General features: G+C 44.2%; 1 protein-coding gene across 1 annotated transcript in view; it reads left to right on the plus strand.

The window, feature by feature from the left end:
* Nucleotides 1-16790, plus strand: part of STX8 (syntaxin 8) — a 237272-nt gene that overhangs the window by 51547 nt on the left and 168935 nt on the right. The window contains exon 4 of the mRNA XM_081805716.1: nt 6680-6772. Coding sequence (XP_081661842.1) covers nt 6680-6772 — 93 coding nt within the window. The remainder of the gene's footprint in view (nt 1-6679; nt 6773-16790) is intronic.

Genomic DNA, 16790 nt, shown 5'->3' on the forward strand with positions numbered 1-16790 from the left:
GCAATTCACCTACAGGGCTTTATCCTTCCGGATTCCCGGTTCCTGAAAGGAGTGTCTTGCTCGCTAAGAGTAATGAATTTTCTAGCATTGTTTCGTTTTTTTTTTTTTTTTTGCCCAGAAAAGCTGCTTTCAGTCAGGAGAAGTATCCCCATCACTGAGAGGGCGCTGCGTGCAGAGACTGTGGTAGGTCAGGTGCGAGAGGATGCCACCTGCAGGTTTTTGTGTCGAGCCTCCAAAGCAGAGAGCATCCTTATTGAGATGCCCGCCCTTTGAAGGCCCTGCCGGCCTTTGGGGTGTGTGGAGGGGTGGGGATGGGACGGGCAGATGAAGGAGTGGGGGACAGTAGCTGGGTGCATTCAGGACATTTTCTTCTTCTCCCCTTACCTTGGTGTTCTGAAATGCTGTATTCCTCTTCGCTTTCCCAGCAAGCTGTTTTTCAAGGATAGGCACACACACACACACACACACACAAATGGAAGCAATCTTGACGTTAAACCATTATTAGCCTTTTCTCTGCCTGAAGAATCTTGGGGATGGACTGAGGTTGCCATGGTTTTCCTTCATTGCCAGATCCTGCACTGGAAGAAATAAGGGACCATGAAGGGTCATGTCTAACTTCCTTTTGCCCATGGAATCTGTTAGCTTTTCTGTACTTTTGTTGACCCTTAGAAAACACTTTGAAAATCATCCTAAAATAACAGTTCATCGGTAGAACTTAGACTCAAGGCAATGAATGCTTTCCTTTTCTAACCTAGAAACGAAGCCTCATGACAACCAGTTAGCCAGCTTTGGCTTCTGTGCTGAAGCTGTAATTTGAGGCACCAATGGACATTAGGCAGAAGATGGGTGAGGGGCTGACATTAACCAAATCACCTCGAAAATCCCTGAGATACAACAAAGGAGGGTGACTTTTTGGTTAGACCCTTGCCTCTGAGTCGGATGGCAGACTGTGGAGGAGGAATGAAGTGCCCTTCTACCTTTATTCAGGGGCTCTCTGTAGATAGGTTGTTGGTTTTTTAAAATTTTTTATTGTTATGTTAATCACCACACATTACATCATTAGTTTTTGATGTAGTGTTCCATGATTCATTGTTTGTGCATAACACCCAGTGCTCCATGCAGAACGTGCCCTCCTTAATACCCATCACCAGGCTAACCCATCCTCCCAACCCCCTCCCCTCTAGAACCCTCAGTTTGTTTTTCAGAATCCATCATCTCTCGTGGTTCGTCTCCCCCTCCGACCTCCCCCCTTCATTCTTCCCCTCCTGCTATCTTATAGATAGGGTTTTAGTGCCGTCTCTTCGTACCACGATTCCGTCGACATTCTTTGTAGATTCTAGCAGAAAGTTGGGCACTCGTTCTGGACTTCTGTGTTCTTAGGTCCCTCCGGGTCATCACGTGAAATAGCAGCAGGGAAGGTGGCCAGCCAGACTGGCAAAGCTGGGCAGCTCATCTTTGAACCCTGGCAACCGTAACTTCACAGACAACTTTCTTGGAAGATACCCTTTCCGGTAGCTGTCACCCACACCAGGGTTCCTTTCCTCAAATCTTAAAATGCAAACAAAAATAGAAACATCTACTCTTAGGACTTGCTCTGGGAGTTTTCTCAATGGAGTAATTAACTTTATCCAGCAGATCCAGCTATCCTCGTCTGTCCCTTACTTCCCCTTATCCAGGGAGAGCTCCTCCTTGTGTCAAATGTGAGAATTCCCGTTGCTTCTGTCCGGGCCCTAACTAATACAACATTAACTACTTTTCCTTATGATCTAAACTCAGAGGGCTATCTAGTATTGCCCAGAAGCCCAACCCTGTGTCCAGCAGAGACTGAGGTGCGTTCTTGTGCAAGCCTAGTGGGCCCTCTGTGGTCATTCCTTGATTGAAGCATATGTATTAAGTATGCTCTGTGCCACCACCTGGGCTCAGAACTGGGGCAAAAATACAGGAAAAGAAGACACAGCTCCAGCCATTGGGGCCTTTGTCATGTACTCGGTCAGGGGCCTGAGGTTGCAGCTCTTAGGAATGTCCCTTGGTTTTCTTTATTTGTTAAAATGTTGCTAACTGGGGCGCCTGGGTGGCTCAGTTGGTTAAGCGACTGCCTTCGGCTCAGGTCATGATCCTGGAGTCCCGGGATCGAGTCCCACATCGGGCTCCCTGCTCAGCAGGGAGTCTACTTCTCCCTCTGACCCTCCCCCCTCTCATGTGCTCGCTCTCTCTCATTCTCTCTCTCAAATAAATAAATAAAATCTTAAAAAAAAATGTTGCTAACTTTTTGCTGTAGACAGTTGCAAAACTATGTAGGTAGAGAGAGTAAGATAACGATCCCATTTTGCCCATCAATTGCTTCAACCATTACCAACTCCTAACCGGTCTTGTTTCATCTCTATGTCTATCCACCTCCCCATCCTGCCCATCCCCGGGACTATTTTTTTTTTTTTGTATTTGTTAGTTGTTTATTTATCAAGACAAACTATTCCATAACCCAATATTCGTGTTTCATAGTTCAGGAACACAGGTCAGTGACAAGACTTCAATGGAACAAAACCCAAAGAAATTCTTTACATTCCAAAATCACTTTGCACTCTGAAAGATACCAGCCTTCTTCATCTCCTCAAAATCTTTCATGGAATCATAATTTCTGTAGAAATCTGCATATGCCTTCTTTCTTGGTTCGGCCACAGCAAACTTATAGAAAGCTGCAACCCCCAGGGATACGGCGAACGCTCCAACAATATGAAATCGCAGACGCTTGGCCAGAAGGCCTCGCATCTGAGGTTTCGTCAAAGCACTGGAAGTCATGGTCGTTATTCTCCTCAACACCAACCTCAAACCTCCCCGGGATTATTTTTGAAGCAAATCCTAGATGTCATATCATTTCAGTGGTGGATATTCTGGAATATATCTCTAAAGTATGTTTATAAAAGATAAGGTTGTTTTTTTAAATATAACCACAATGCCATTATCACCCTTAATAAGTTAACAGGAATTCCTTAATGTAATCAAATATCCAGTGTTCAGATCTCCCAGATTGCCCACGATGGACTTTTTTTAGGTCATTCGATTCAGGATCTGAATGTGGTCTATACATTACAACTGATTGGTATGTCCCTTAAGTTTCTTTAATAGATAGGTACTTTTGCCAACTCTCTCTTTTTCCCTTTGCAGTTTCTGTGTTGAGGAAGCAGGGTCATTCGCCCTGTACTTTCCCACTATCTAGACTTGCTATTTGTAATCCCATATATTGTTTAACATATTCCTCTGCCACACATATTTTCTGTAAATTGGTAGTTAGATTTTGTGGCTTGATCAGAATCAAGTTTGTTATTTTTGGCAAGAACACGTTATGATTGTCCCTTTCTGATCTAGAGCCACCAGATAGTCCTCCCACAATTACATGATGTTCAGTTAGAGGATGGTTTTTCAGAATGTCTAAAGATAGGAAGGATCCAAACACCTAATTACTCCAAAGGGATTTTCAAAAACAATGATTGTATTAGTTTTTCGTTGCTGCAGCAATAAATTTGCACAAACATAGGGAAGTTTGTGCAAGTTTATTATCTTACTGTTCCACAGGTCAGAAGTTCAATACAGCTCTTCCTAGGCCAAGATCAAGGTGTTGGCAGGGCTGGTTCCTTTCTGGAGGCTCCAGGGAAGAATTTGTTCCCTCACCTTTTCTGGCTTCTCAAGGCCCCCCACATCCCTTGGCTCACAGTCCCCTTCAGTGTTCAAAGCCAGCAACTTGCATCTCCTGACCCTCTTCGAGTCTCCCTCTGACTGCAGCTGGGAAAGAGTCTCTGGTTTGAAGGACTCACGATTACACTGGGCCCACCTGGATCATCCAGAACACTCTCCCATCTCAAATTCCTTAGCCTTAATCATAGCTGCAGAGTTACTTTTGCCATGTAAGGTCTCGTAATCTCAGGTTCTAGGGATTGGGATGTGGACATCTCCAGGGGGCCATTATTCTGGGTAGCATGATGCTCATCCATTCTTAAAAATTAACACCATTATAATACCGACAGACGATTGATAGAGTGTGGTATGTTGCAAATGATTATGATATCATAGTGACGGGGGTTATGTGATGGAGGGCAGGCTAGGGGCAATGAGCTACGACTGTGCCATTAGCGTAGTTTCTCATGGCTCTGCATAATTGCGTGGGTCTTTATTGTTTCTGTCTCTGTGAGTAGCAGCATTTTCTCTTGCTCATTGTCTCTCGGGTGACCGCACTGCATCCCCTTAGAAATGCCACTGTAAGCCTGGAGAAGCTCAGGTCGTCAGTATGATTATTAATACATACACAGCATCTCTGTTACTTGGACCCTCTGTGTCTTTGGATTATGGAATGGAAACTTATCGTAGCACTTTACCGTAGTGAGGAGGTACCAGGTTCTTACAGAAATGAGCCGAGGAGCACAGAATTTTTGACCCTCGTTCTGTTTTGCATCAGCGAGATAACTTTTTGGTAGTCAAGTCAGACAGTGAGTCAAGGTGGAGAGAAGAGAGTGCGGTAGTATCAGTATTTCCATTCATAATCTATGTCTCTACCAGATAAAGCAACTTCGGAGCATTCATGATTCTTCTCCTAATTGAAAACTGTAGAGGAGTCTCCTTTCCTCTTGTTAAATTGTTTTACCTTTTAATCCACATTGACCCTTGACCCCTGATCCTTTATGTAGATTATTCTTGGGATGCATTTGGAATTTTACTGTAACGTCGGCCATCCTAAGGCAGCACTAGGTTGACGATAGATTTACCTTGGAGGCCATCCAAAAGGTTGTTGCTAAAGACCAAAAGGACCTCATTATAAAGTGATTTTGCTATAAAGTGGTCCCTTGGAACAATCCCTGGAGACGGCAGGTCATTTGTATAGTTAAAAATGTACACAGTGTCAAAAAAATGTTACTGAGGGGTCCTTACCTCACACCGTTAGTTTAAATAAATTCCAGATGAATTAACAAGTTAGGTGTAATGGCTTAATTCCATAAAAGGACAAGGAAAAAAATAAGTAAACGTTACTATGCTCTTGGGTAAGAAAAGACCTTTGTGATTTCTGCTTTTGTAGATACGATTTTCTGTGACACAGTCATTTAAAAATCCCCATCAACAAGTGAAGTTGTGAATGGCTTGTTGCCCTCACCTGGCATATTGCTGGGGTAGAAAGAGTCCTTATCATTAGACTCAGCCCCAGAACATTCTTCCCAGTGCACCTGAAAGTGAAGAAGAAAGTTCAAAGAGCCCACCGAGACTGCCCAGTGAAAAACAAAAACAGAAACAAAGAAAATAACATCACATTTTAAAGAAAGGATCTCGAGTAACTTGAATTCTTTTACCTTTAAATTTTCAAAATCTAGTGAAGTAACATATCTTCAATTTTTAAAAGAAAAATGCTATTTTCCTATACATTGTTCTGTATCCTGCTTTTTAACTGACCTATGTATCATTAACTTCTTTTAACATCAAAATGTTCATGTATGATATCATTTTTAATAGCTATCTAGTGTTTTACTCATGAATATACTATATGTTTTTAAACAAATCCCTGTGTTTGGGCATTAGATAGTTTCCAATTTTCCACTACTATACATGTATGCCTCTGGGGTCCAATCAGAAAAAGATTTGAACAGGGAAAATGTGATATTTTTATTAACCTGAGCAGGGGAGTAGAGGAACAAGGCAGGATACTCAGTGACTGGCAAACCTAAGTCCTACCGGCTGCTCCGGGGGAGGGACTGCTGGTCGACCAGGGCCCCGGGACACTCAGTGGCCAGCAAGCCCAAGTCCCGCTGGCCACGTGGTGGTGGGGGGGGCAGTAGCTGTAAGCACTGCAGGAGCTCGTCCAGGGAGCAGGCGGGAGCCCAGAAGCCAAATACCATCCTTCTGCCGAGTCTCTGCAGTCCCGCCTATTGACAGAGCTGGCAAAGGAAAAAATACTTAAAGGATCCAGATGCATTTTCACTGAACAGCCAAAAAGGGTGACTTTGGGACTGAGAGGCAATAAACTGATAACCAGCCTAGGAAATGTTTCAGGGAATATCCTTGTAAATACTTCATTGCATACCGTCTGAATGTTTTCTTACGTTTGTACACATGGAATTGAGAGATGAAAAGTTGGCACGATTTGCTCTGTAGAAAGGTATGTTTCCTGTTCTCCTGTGACAATGCTTAGGAGCTTCTCCTTCACACGTTTGTTAACCCTGGGCATTAGCATGCATTTCATTCCTTCCAAATATGATAATCCAAAAAAAATCTCATCATTGTTTCTTATCGATATTTTTTAAAAATCAGTGCTCTCAAGACTTTTATTTATTTTTCCTTTGGTATTCTTTTGTGAACTTCATGTCTCTATCCTTTGCCCATTTATAAAATTGGAATATTTTTCTTACTAATCTGCCTATGCTCTTTATGTATTGAAGTTTAAAACGTTGATGTAGTCAAATCTTATGTTATTTCATTTGTAATATTTAAAACTTTAATTTATCTGGGAATCGTTTTAGTTTAAGGTATGAGGTAGGTATTTCATATTTTTTTTCTTTATTTTCTCTTTAATATTAACTGTTTTTTCTCTTTTCCTGACCTAAATGTTATTTTTACAGTATATTGAATTGTATTACATGCCTGGGTATGGACTTCAAGTTGTTTTCCTTTGGTATTTAGTGGCCTCTTTTACTTTTTCTTTCAGAACAGGATGCAGGCCTGGATGCCCTGTCCTCTATTATAAGTCGCCAGAAACAGATGGGGAAGGAAATTGGGAATGAACTAGATGAACAAAACGGTAAGAACATGTCTGGGGTTGACCACGTTTGCCGTTTAGCATAAATACTAAAGGCTCGAATATTTGTTAAATGATTTTAATACTACAAAACACGTAGTTTAGCATTGATGGATTATTACAGTTCAACGCAGTTGAGGGTGCTTTGTGGCAGATTTAGATTCTAGTTAGCTGAACACTATGTAAAAAAATTTGGTAAGAAATTTCTAGTCCTTTGTCGCTGCTTTAAAAAATACTTTGTTTTATGAGCCACATGTCCCAGGAGCTTTACCTTTATGTGATAATGGGATGAAATTGCTCAGAGCGTCGTACACTGGTGTGTGGCGCTCCGGGCCGCGGGGACTCTGTGTCATCCACATACCCAGTGGAGCTGGCTCCTCTTCCCTCATAAATTCCAGACTGTGGGGCAGAAAAGTGCTTGAAGATCTCTGTTCAGGACTTGATGTGACAGGTCTGGTTGGAGCAAGATTAATTTGCAAACCACAGCAGGATGGCTTGGGGAAAACAGAGCTTTGTTGGGGCCTACCTGAAAAGTTCCCGTGCTTGGGGCATGTGGTGCGAGGGGACAGGGCCTGGTAGGAGCCCTGCGGTGGTTGGAATGGAGAGGAAGAGGACAGAGGCAGGTGACTGATGGTACTTGTACTGTGATGGACAGTTCGGGGGCCGGGGGGCCAGTGGTCTGTAAGTGGAGATCCCAAGTCCAGTTGGGACATGTCCAGTTAGAGATGCCAGTGAGCCATCCGAGTGGCAGTGTTGAGTAGACAGTTGGAGGTTTGGTACCAGAGCTCAGTGAGAGCACAGGACCAACAAGAAGGGATGTCAGAAGTTACTGACATGTGGAGGTGACGTGTGAAAGCATAGGAACGATGGGGTCTCCATCTGTGTCATTGCATTTAATCAGTACACAGCATCATGAAGGTGACGCTAGCCCTGTTTGCTAGCGATGGAGCTCAGAGTGGCTGAGGGGCCTCCTAATGTCACATCACTTGTAAGTGACAGCATCGAAATTCCAGCACGGGTCATCTGATTCTCGTGACTGCTTTTCCTACCACATTGCCCTTCCTCTCTGAGGAAGACAACAGAAGGAGGGAAAAGTGGGAGGTTCTAAGGTTTTAGCTCTGGTGGCAGTGCCATGGAGGCTCACGGTGGCATGGCTTTCAAGAAGAATGACCACAGACCTGGGAGCACGGCAGCCCTGGGAATGGACGATGCTCACTCTGAGGGCAGGGCTGCACCTGTCAGAACTCTACAGCAAGTATTTCTTGTCTCGATCTCTATAAAGAATGAGTTCCTTTCTTCCCCCAACACTACTGCATTTATCATAAATAAATAAATTCATGTATTTATAAGTAGATTGCTAAAGCAAATGGAGAAACCCTCTATCTTTATAATGCTAATAGTGGTTATTACTAGTTTAAGCACAGAGGGGAGGATATTTGAGTCCTTTTCCTGATGGTGCTAACGTGAATGTACTAATTAATATATTTGCGTATAATTCAGTGATTGGCCAGTTCCTTCCTAGAGAGAGTGTTAGTAAGAAACTAAGCTCTAGAGAAAATCTGCTCATCATAGGTATAATTGTTCTTTAAAAAAAAAAAATTTATTAATTTTAGAGAAGGGGGAGGGGCAGAGGGAGAGGGAGAGAATCTTAAGCAGGCTCCTCACTGAGCGCCCAGGCCTACCTCAGGCTCAATCCCACGACCCTGAGATCACGACCTGAGCCAACCCAATGAGCCACCCAGGCGCCCCTGATTATTCTTTCTCTAAAGGAAATATAGCCTATTTAGCGGTCAGACTAGGAAGGATGCTAGCCACCAGGATGGTGAAGCATGCCCATCCTGTGATGTGCCTTGGTAAGCCACTGTGTAGTCATTTCTGGGTAGGTGGCTAAGAACGGATGGTACATTCTTTGGTGGGTGACTTGCTGACTTCCCGGGTGAGATCACCATGCATCTTTCCAGCATAAGCAATCATACCAGCATGTCCTTGTCTTGTCTTCCCTGTAGTCTGGTGGTTATCATACTTTGCTGCCCATTAGAATCACCCGGGGGGCTTTTAAACTCCTGGAAGCTCAGGCCATACCAGTGTTTTAGATTTCTTTTATTGCTGTAACAAATTACCACAAACTTAGTGGCTTAAAAACAACACACATTTATCATCTTATAGTTCTGGAGGTCAGAAATCTGACCCAGATCGACCTGGGCTAAAGAAAAAGCAAGGTGTGGGCAGGGCTGCATTCCTTTGTGGAGGCTCCAGGGGAGAATTAATTTCCTTGCCTTTTCCAGCTTCTAGAGGCTTCCTCCATTCCTTGGCTCATGGCCCCCTCCTCCATCTTTCAGAGCCAACACCAGTGAACTGAGTCCTGCTAAATCACATCACCCTGACCTTTAACTTCTGTCTCCCTCTTCTGCTCTTAAGGACCTTTGTGATTCCATCTGGCCCACCCAGATAATCTAGGATAATTTCCCCATTTTAAGGTCAGTTGGTTAGCAACGTTAATACCTCTTGGCCATGTACTATAACATATTTACAGGTTCCGGGGACTGGAATGTAGACACCTTCCAGGGACCATTGTTCCACTCCCCACACTACTTATACCAGTTAGACTAGAGTCTCCAGGGGTGGGGCTCAAGCTTCCACATCTTTAAGGCTTCCCAGATGTTTCATTGTGCTGCCGAGTTTGGGAACCAGTGTCTCCATTGAATGTGAGCACTCTCCGTTCATGTTGTCTCTCCCGTGCCCGCATTGCAGCTACAGATCCCACTCACGTGCACAGAAGTAGACGCAGAGTTACATAGACAAACACGTACCATCCTCACCACGGTTCTGATCTCATATTTTACCCCCATCCTTTTCCCTTCTTCCTCCATACCTCCCAGTCCTCAGCTCCATCCCAGCCCTGGATGCATACATGTGTACATAGGCAAACAGGAGGTATTTTTCCACTTAGTTGCCAAAATAAGCTGTGTTTTCTCTGTGGTGGCCTCCCAGAGAGATTGCAGTTATGCTGGTGGTTTTCTAATGTGCACATTTGCTCCTCAGAAATAGGGCAGAGTCAGCCATTTTCCTTCATAGGGACTGAGAGACTCTCTGAGGATAAAAAATTATATCCCTGCCAAGACTACAATCAGCCTTTATTCCTTTTGTCAAAAGCAAAAAGGCCATTATATCCGTAGGTATTGAGAACAGGGTGGCAGCCCCATCTGGATTTTTATTGTGACCTGAGTGTATAATGAGGAGCCAGGGACACTGGAGAAGGATGCCACTTTTGTTGTAAATATCTCTATTTGATTTACTGACCTACTGAATTAGTCTTTTGGTTTTCATTAAATGAGAAAAACAATAGGGTAAGATAATGGCCAGCTGGCTCTTTTGGAATAACTACCAAAACCTTACTAACAAAATACATTGTATTTAGGACATAACCACAAAGCTAATTATCATCAGTTTAGGAATTTGGGTTCCAGTCTTCTCACATAGATTTAAAAAGGGACAGACCAACACCAGTAACTGCCCTGTTCATATGCCGATGACCAAGCCTAATGAGGAAAAGGATTAGCAGTTAAGTGAAAATCCCAGTACTGGAGACCTAAACTGTACCTGGGTCTGAGGGTTGGGGAACCGAGCCAAGGAGATCACCTTGTGGAAATACAGAGTTCAGTGCCCTTCAGTTCAAGCCGAAATGTATGGATGGCTGGGCACAAAGGGCTCATTTCAGACTACCCAGGTGCCGTTCCAGAATGGGGAGTCATGGTGCTGGTTTACCAAACCGTTCCTTAAAGTTCATGCTCAAGAGGACAGGGCCTTTTGAAAAGAACACTAACACAAGAAAATGATTGGGATTGACTTGACTAACATAGTAGTTCCTGAGACCTCATTTTGGCATTGGCCAAACCTTAAGGTCATCACCAAGAAGGACCACAGAGGCATGGTTCCGATGGTAGAAACAGCACCAAGAACAGACTGTTCCATGAAGTTTTGCTAATGTGTGCCAATCCTCATCATTCTTTTTGATGTTCAGATGTCCCAAATTTGGCCCAATCCTTCTGATGCTTCTCTCTTAACCTTTGAGCACTTCCTTGTTTTCTGAAAGAAACCAAAATGACAAAGAAGGACATCTGCCTTCACAGTGTCAGTACTGAGATTGAGGAGACCAGTGTGTCCTTTCAAAGAGCTAGAAAATATGACTAATGTCCTTGAAGGACATAAGATGACCAAAGATTTCATATACACATCAGTGAGTTGCCATTGTAAAGGTCTGTTAGAGCCCCTCAACTGAATTTTCATGTTGAACATTTAAGAAAGTAATGTGGTAGACTGAATAACAGCCCCCTCCCCCCCCCAAAATATGCACGTCTTGATCCCTGGAATCTGTGAATGGCACCTTATTATGGCAGAAGGGACTTTGTTGATGTGTTAATAATAAATTAAGGATATTGAGACAGGGAGATCATGCTGGATTATGTGTTTGGGTCCCAAAATGTGATCACAAGTGTCCTTATAAAAGGGAGGCAGAGAGATTTGAGGCAGAAGAAGAAAAGGTGGCAACTGAAAAGATGCTATTCTGCTGGTTTTGAAGATGGAGGAAGGGGCCACAAGCCAAGGGATACAGGGAACACAGCTCTAGAAGCTGGAAAAGGCCAGAAAATGAGTTCTGAGCCCCTGAAGGGACACCTTAACTTCAGTCCAGTGAAACTGACTTTGGACTTCTGATCTCCAGGACTGTAAGGGAATGAGTGTGGTTTTTTTGGGGGGGGGGGGAGGGCGGGTAGTGGGTTTCTTTTCTGGGTCTTAGATCACACTTTATTCCAGAACATGCATATATTTGACTCCTAGAAAACCTGGTGCATACTACTGGGGAGGAAGAATTTTCCTCTGTCCTTCAAGGTCCTTCCAGCTGGACTGGAAATCAAACTGACATGAGACAGATTTACAGGAGAAAATCAAATTTAGTTTGGTACATACAGGGAATTCACACAGACATGAAATTTGAGTGTGTGTTAAGCCCCTAAGTTTGTGATAATTTGTTAGAACAGCAACAGGAAGCTAATATAAGTAATAATGGTGTATTTTTATCAATTGTCAGTGAATTCTGGTTAACCGCCCTTATGCTAAAAAATGTATTTTGAGTCTTCCAGGTGTCTGTAGCTCTTCTTCTCAAAGAGACTTCTTCAAAGCAGGCTTTACAGAAGGATGTTCGCATTGCTGGTGCCCCAGTCAGTCTCTACCCGAAGGCCTCTCAAGCTGTTTATTTATTTAGCACTTTGATAATAGAATTTAGTCTTGTATTAATGAAATAAATGTGTGGGCAGTTTGGTGAAGGAATCTTTTTGCGGTATATCCAGGATCAGAATTTCCCAAAGTGTGTTAGGCAAGGTGATTTTCAAAAATATGTTGAGAAACACTTTCCATTTTAATAGTTGCATATTTCAACGAAATAAAAATGACTAACATTTGAAACCTGTAATTTCACAGCAATATAAAATTTCCTTATTCAATTAAATCGTATAAGCAGAAAAATAAGCATAATATGTACCATAATAAGCTTAATATTTATGTAATAATATATTATTATAGAAGCATAATAGTGAGTTGATATAAAGGAAAACATTAAGCATATATGGTGCAGGTGAAATATGAACACAGCAAAGAATTCTAAAGGTGGTATTTGAAAAGCTGACATTTGGGAAACACCGCTATAAGAAGACTCTTTTTGTTCAAGTCTGGGTTGCTATAGAGTACTTGCTTGGTTTTCAGCCTCGTCCTGGGACAGTGCTCTGTGATTTAGTAAGTGCCCCCTTTCCACTTGGCCTTTGCGGCGGTGAGATCACACATTAGACAAGCAGAGGGGTTGGGGGACCAGCTGGAGTGATGCCTCCCAGCCCTGCAAGCCTGTAGCTCTGTAGGGCAGTGGCTGTGGTAGGAGCGATGTTGTCGGGCCCTGCACCCCCAGAACCTAAACACAGCTGCCCTTTGAGGGAAGCAAGACAGGCGGGAACCGCTTTTCTTTCAAGGAAATATAAAATGGCCGGAGGTGTAGGGAGTTCCCATGACTGCTTGGCAGGTGGCATGTGAGAAAAGTGACATCCGATCCACTGCCCAGAGCTGCGTCCCAGGAGAGCTGCGCCCAGACTTGGCGAGCATTTCCCTGTAGCATCAGGCACTTTACCGGTCAAGTGGGCTCTTATGAATTGATGTGGGAACCTAAGCCCCCACCCCCAAATTTGTAATAGAGACATGTAAATGTCAGGTGGGAAAACAGTTTTCTCTAAGTGGCTGTGCTGATCCGGATTCGTTTCCTTTACTGGGATTTCATTCGGTGGACTTGGCCGACTGCTAGGATTAGTGGAGCGGGCTCTCATGCCTGCACTTCATTCATAAAGAAGCTTGTGAGTTACTTCATCTCCGAGATTCTGAGGGTGGGAAGGAGTTTGGGGTCATCCGTCCCCAGGCCTCCAATCCGCCTGCCATCTTTTAGAGGAACGGCGCTCAGTCATCTCTGACCTGTGGTCATCTGTGCTTGCCTCTGAGGTCTCCTGGGGGTGGAGGCTGCACCGTGAATCCTCTTGATGCGCAGAATCCCCAGGGGCAGCTCACCTTTCTTCCGTCCACATTTGTGCATATGTTTGCACGTTTGAGATGAAATCAACTTTTTTTTCCCTATTACACCTAGTAAGGTCTTTGCCCTAAATCCAAATTAATATTTTTCCTTCCCTAGTGCATCCTCTGTTCTCTCAGCAAACATGGAGTGCCAATTACGTGCTAAGCTCTGCTGGAAGGCATGCGTCCAGCTGTGGTAAAAGACACGGCTCTGCCCTCCTGGAGCTTTTGTTCTAGTGGGGGAGGCAGAGATCAGACAGATCACTACACAGATCCCCAATTGGAGACCACGGTGAGCAACGTACAGGGTGCTCGTTGGAACACACAACAGGAGAGCCTGACAGAGTTTGAGACTCGGGAAAGCCTTCCCTGAGGAAATGATATTGGTACTGAGATTTAAGGGGAAGAGCATTTCAAACAGAGGGAACAGCATATGCAAAGGCCCTGATGTGGAGAGGAGCACAGCAAGGCTGAGGAATGTGCGAGAAGGCCAACGTCCCCAGAGTGCAGAGAGCCTTGGAAGACGAGAAGGGAGGGCAGGCTGAGGGAGGGCAGGGGCTGTGTAGGGGAGGCCATCGACTGCCACTGTGCAGTGCCCTGAGCATCCATCACGTTAGCGCTGTCTGTTGTGCGGAATTGCCCAATTTCTTACTTCGTCAGTCCTGTAATTTTGCCTGTGTAACTCCCTTAGACTCAGGGAGACAGGTCTATAAATGCACGTGTGTGCTTTCTGCATTGTTCCACAGTAGTTAGTGCGTCTAAACTGAGAGTGTCCAGTCACTCTTGGGGAGGAGAAGTGAGCACATTGGTGGCGGCATTTATTCATTTATCGAACATGGTTCTTTATATCGTGAAAACTAGCAATAGCACCTAAAAACCAAATTCATCCCCCCCTTTTTTTTTTAACTGCGCTTACTGTCTGGCTGGAGGAGACGGACATTAAGCAGGTACTCGCCCACATCGGGGTGTTTTCTCTGATTGTGGTAAGAGCTGTGAGGGAGGAGGCCAGCTGCTGTGGCCGAGCTGACACAGAGCTCCATGGCCAGATGGTGGCTGAGGTCTCGGGGAGGGGCCGAAGTTGGCCAGGGAAGGGGGAGCGGGCAGTTGCCGCCTCCAGGGAGTGGCCAGACGTCCCATGTGAGGTCTCAGAGGCTGGAGAGAACCTTGCAAGTTTGAGAAATCCAGAGAAGGCCTTTGTGGCCGGGGAAGAGTGAGTCAGGAGGCAAACGGACCGAGATGAGGTTGTGCAGGGATCCGGAGCTGGGGCTGGGAAGGCGTCACAGTGTGAACACCTAGTAAGCCCTGAAAATTACAGAGGTTTTATATTTTCCCGGGAAGGACTCTGGTTTATTTTAGCCACAATCAACAGTCCTAGTCAGGAAGCAGTTATGTTAACAGTAATTTTGAACAGGACTGCGGCTCCGGGCTTATGTGTACTATTTCTTCTTTTCAAATATACAAAAGCCTATACATCCTCCTTCGGATAGCACTTCTGTGCACCGCAAATACTGTGTTTGGTGCCTTTTTTAAAAAACTTTTTTATCACTGAGTCCATTACATTTTATAAATGGCCATTGCTTTTTTTTTCTTTTTTAACTCCTTGTTTCTTAATTTCCAAACATATGTGTTGATTTTCTCATTGAGTTGCCTAGGGGCCAGAGAATTATGCCCTATACCATACTGGTTCTTCTCTGCTTGTTCGGATGTCCTCTGGGGCGTGGGAATGGTCCTGAGTAGTCACTGTCCCACGTGCGCCTGAGGAGAAGGTGCCGTTTCCACGCCGTGGAGACAGGGCTTTGAAAATGCTTTCTAGGGGACCAGCCTTCTGAATGCTCTTGTCCACATCTTGACATGACCTCCCACCTCTCTGCTTCCTCTGTCAATTTCTGCAAGAGGCACGTAAAATCTGCTTCCTTGTCCGTGACGTTAGCAGTTTTTCCATGTGATCGGGTCTGTCTTTTTTATTGTCTACCTTTTAAGCAAAGGCCTTTAGGCACGTATATGCACAGGGTTATTTTATTTTTGGTGGTTATATCTTTTTATCACTATGGAAAGATCTGCCTTTATCTCTAATGTCTTTGCCCTTTCGGGCTGTTGATCTGGTATTAATATCACTCCCTAGGCTTTCATTTGGTTAGTGTTTGCCTGGTATAGCGATTCTCACACATTGTGGTCCAAGGACCGCTTTGAATTCTTCAAAAATGTTGAGAACTCCTGAGACGTTTGGTTTATGTGGGTTAATCTCTATCAATATTAACTGCATTTGAAATGAAAAGTAGGCATTTTAAAAACATTTATGAATTCTTTTAAAAAGCAGTAGCACACCTTACTTGTTAACGTAAATAACTTGAATTTTATGAACAATAACCCCCAAACATCAGCAGCTTCAGCTAGGAAATGGCTTCTATTTTTTATCTTTCGGTGCTTGTCCGTTGTAAGTCATTGGCGGGCATAGTTAATTGAGTCCTTGGCTGATGCAATAGCCACCATTTCAAACATTGCGGGATACTGTGTCAGAGATAAGAGAGCTCTCCAGGGACTTGTTCGTGTGATGAAATGCTCTGGCCCAGAAGCGACTGGTCAACCTCTTTCACAGCTCATTGGTCAGAGCCATCGTGTGCCCCCACCCAGCCGCCAGGAGGTGTAATCCTACCAATATGTCTAGTTGGATGTTGGAGGGGACAGAAGGTACTGGTTCAAGGGCACATAGGGTATCATGGGAACAGTATTTAGCAGTTAAGAGCCAAACTGCTTCTGATACTTACTAGCTGTGTGACCTTGAGCAAGTAAGTTACTTCTTCTCGCCTAAGCTTCTCATCTGTAAGATGAGGATTTTAGTGCCTATTTCAGAGTGTTGTTAGAATAGTGCCTCACGGGCGCCTGGGTGGCTCAGTTGGTTAAGCGACCGCCTTCGGTTCAGGTCATGATCCTGGAGTCCTGGGATCGAGTCCCGCATCGGGCTCCCTGCTCGGCGGGGAGTCTGCTTCTCCCTCTGACCCTCCTCCCTCTCATGCTCTCTGTCTCTCATTCTCTCTCTCTCAAATAAATAAATAAAATCTTTAAAAAAAAAAAAAAAAGAATAGTGCCTCACACACTGTAAATGCTGTAAAACTGTTTTATTCCATTATTAACTATATTTGTTCACAGTACAGACTTCTGGGTCAAATGGTAGGCTGAGCTGATGGGGGAGTCCTCCCACTTCCTCTTCCAAACACATGGAAATGTAAGATGAAACATTTTTTTAAATTGTTTTATAATTCTTAGCTGACCTCGAAGGCAAGAAAGGGAGTTCTCCAGGTGTCAGAAATGAAGGCACTTCACCCTTGTGGTGAGCGGAATTGAAGACTCGTGGCCTTCAGAGAGAGCTGAACCCGATGTGTTCCTTGGGGATCAGTGTGTAGACACCCATGCAGGGATGGGA

This window comes from Leptonychotes weddellii, chromosome 15, assembly GCF_054177405.1.
Source record: "Leptonychotes weddellii isolate Sample4059 chromosome 15, ASM5417740v2, whole genome shotgun sequence".
In the NCBI taxonomy this organism is placed as follows: domain Eukaryota; kingdom Metazoa; phylum Chordata; class Mammalia; order Carnivora; family Phocidae; genus Leptonychotes; species Leptonychotes weddellii.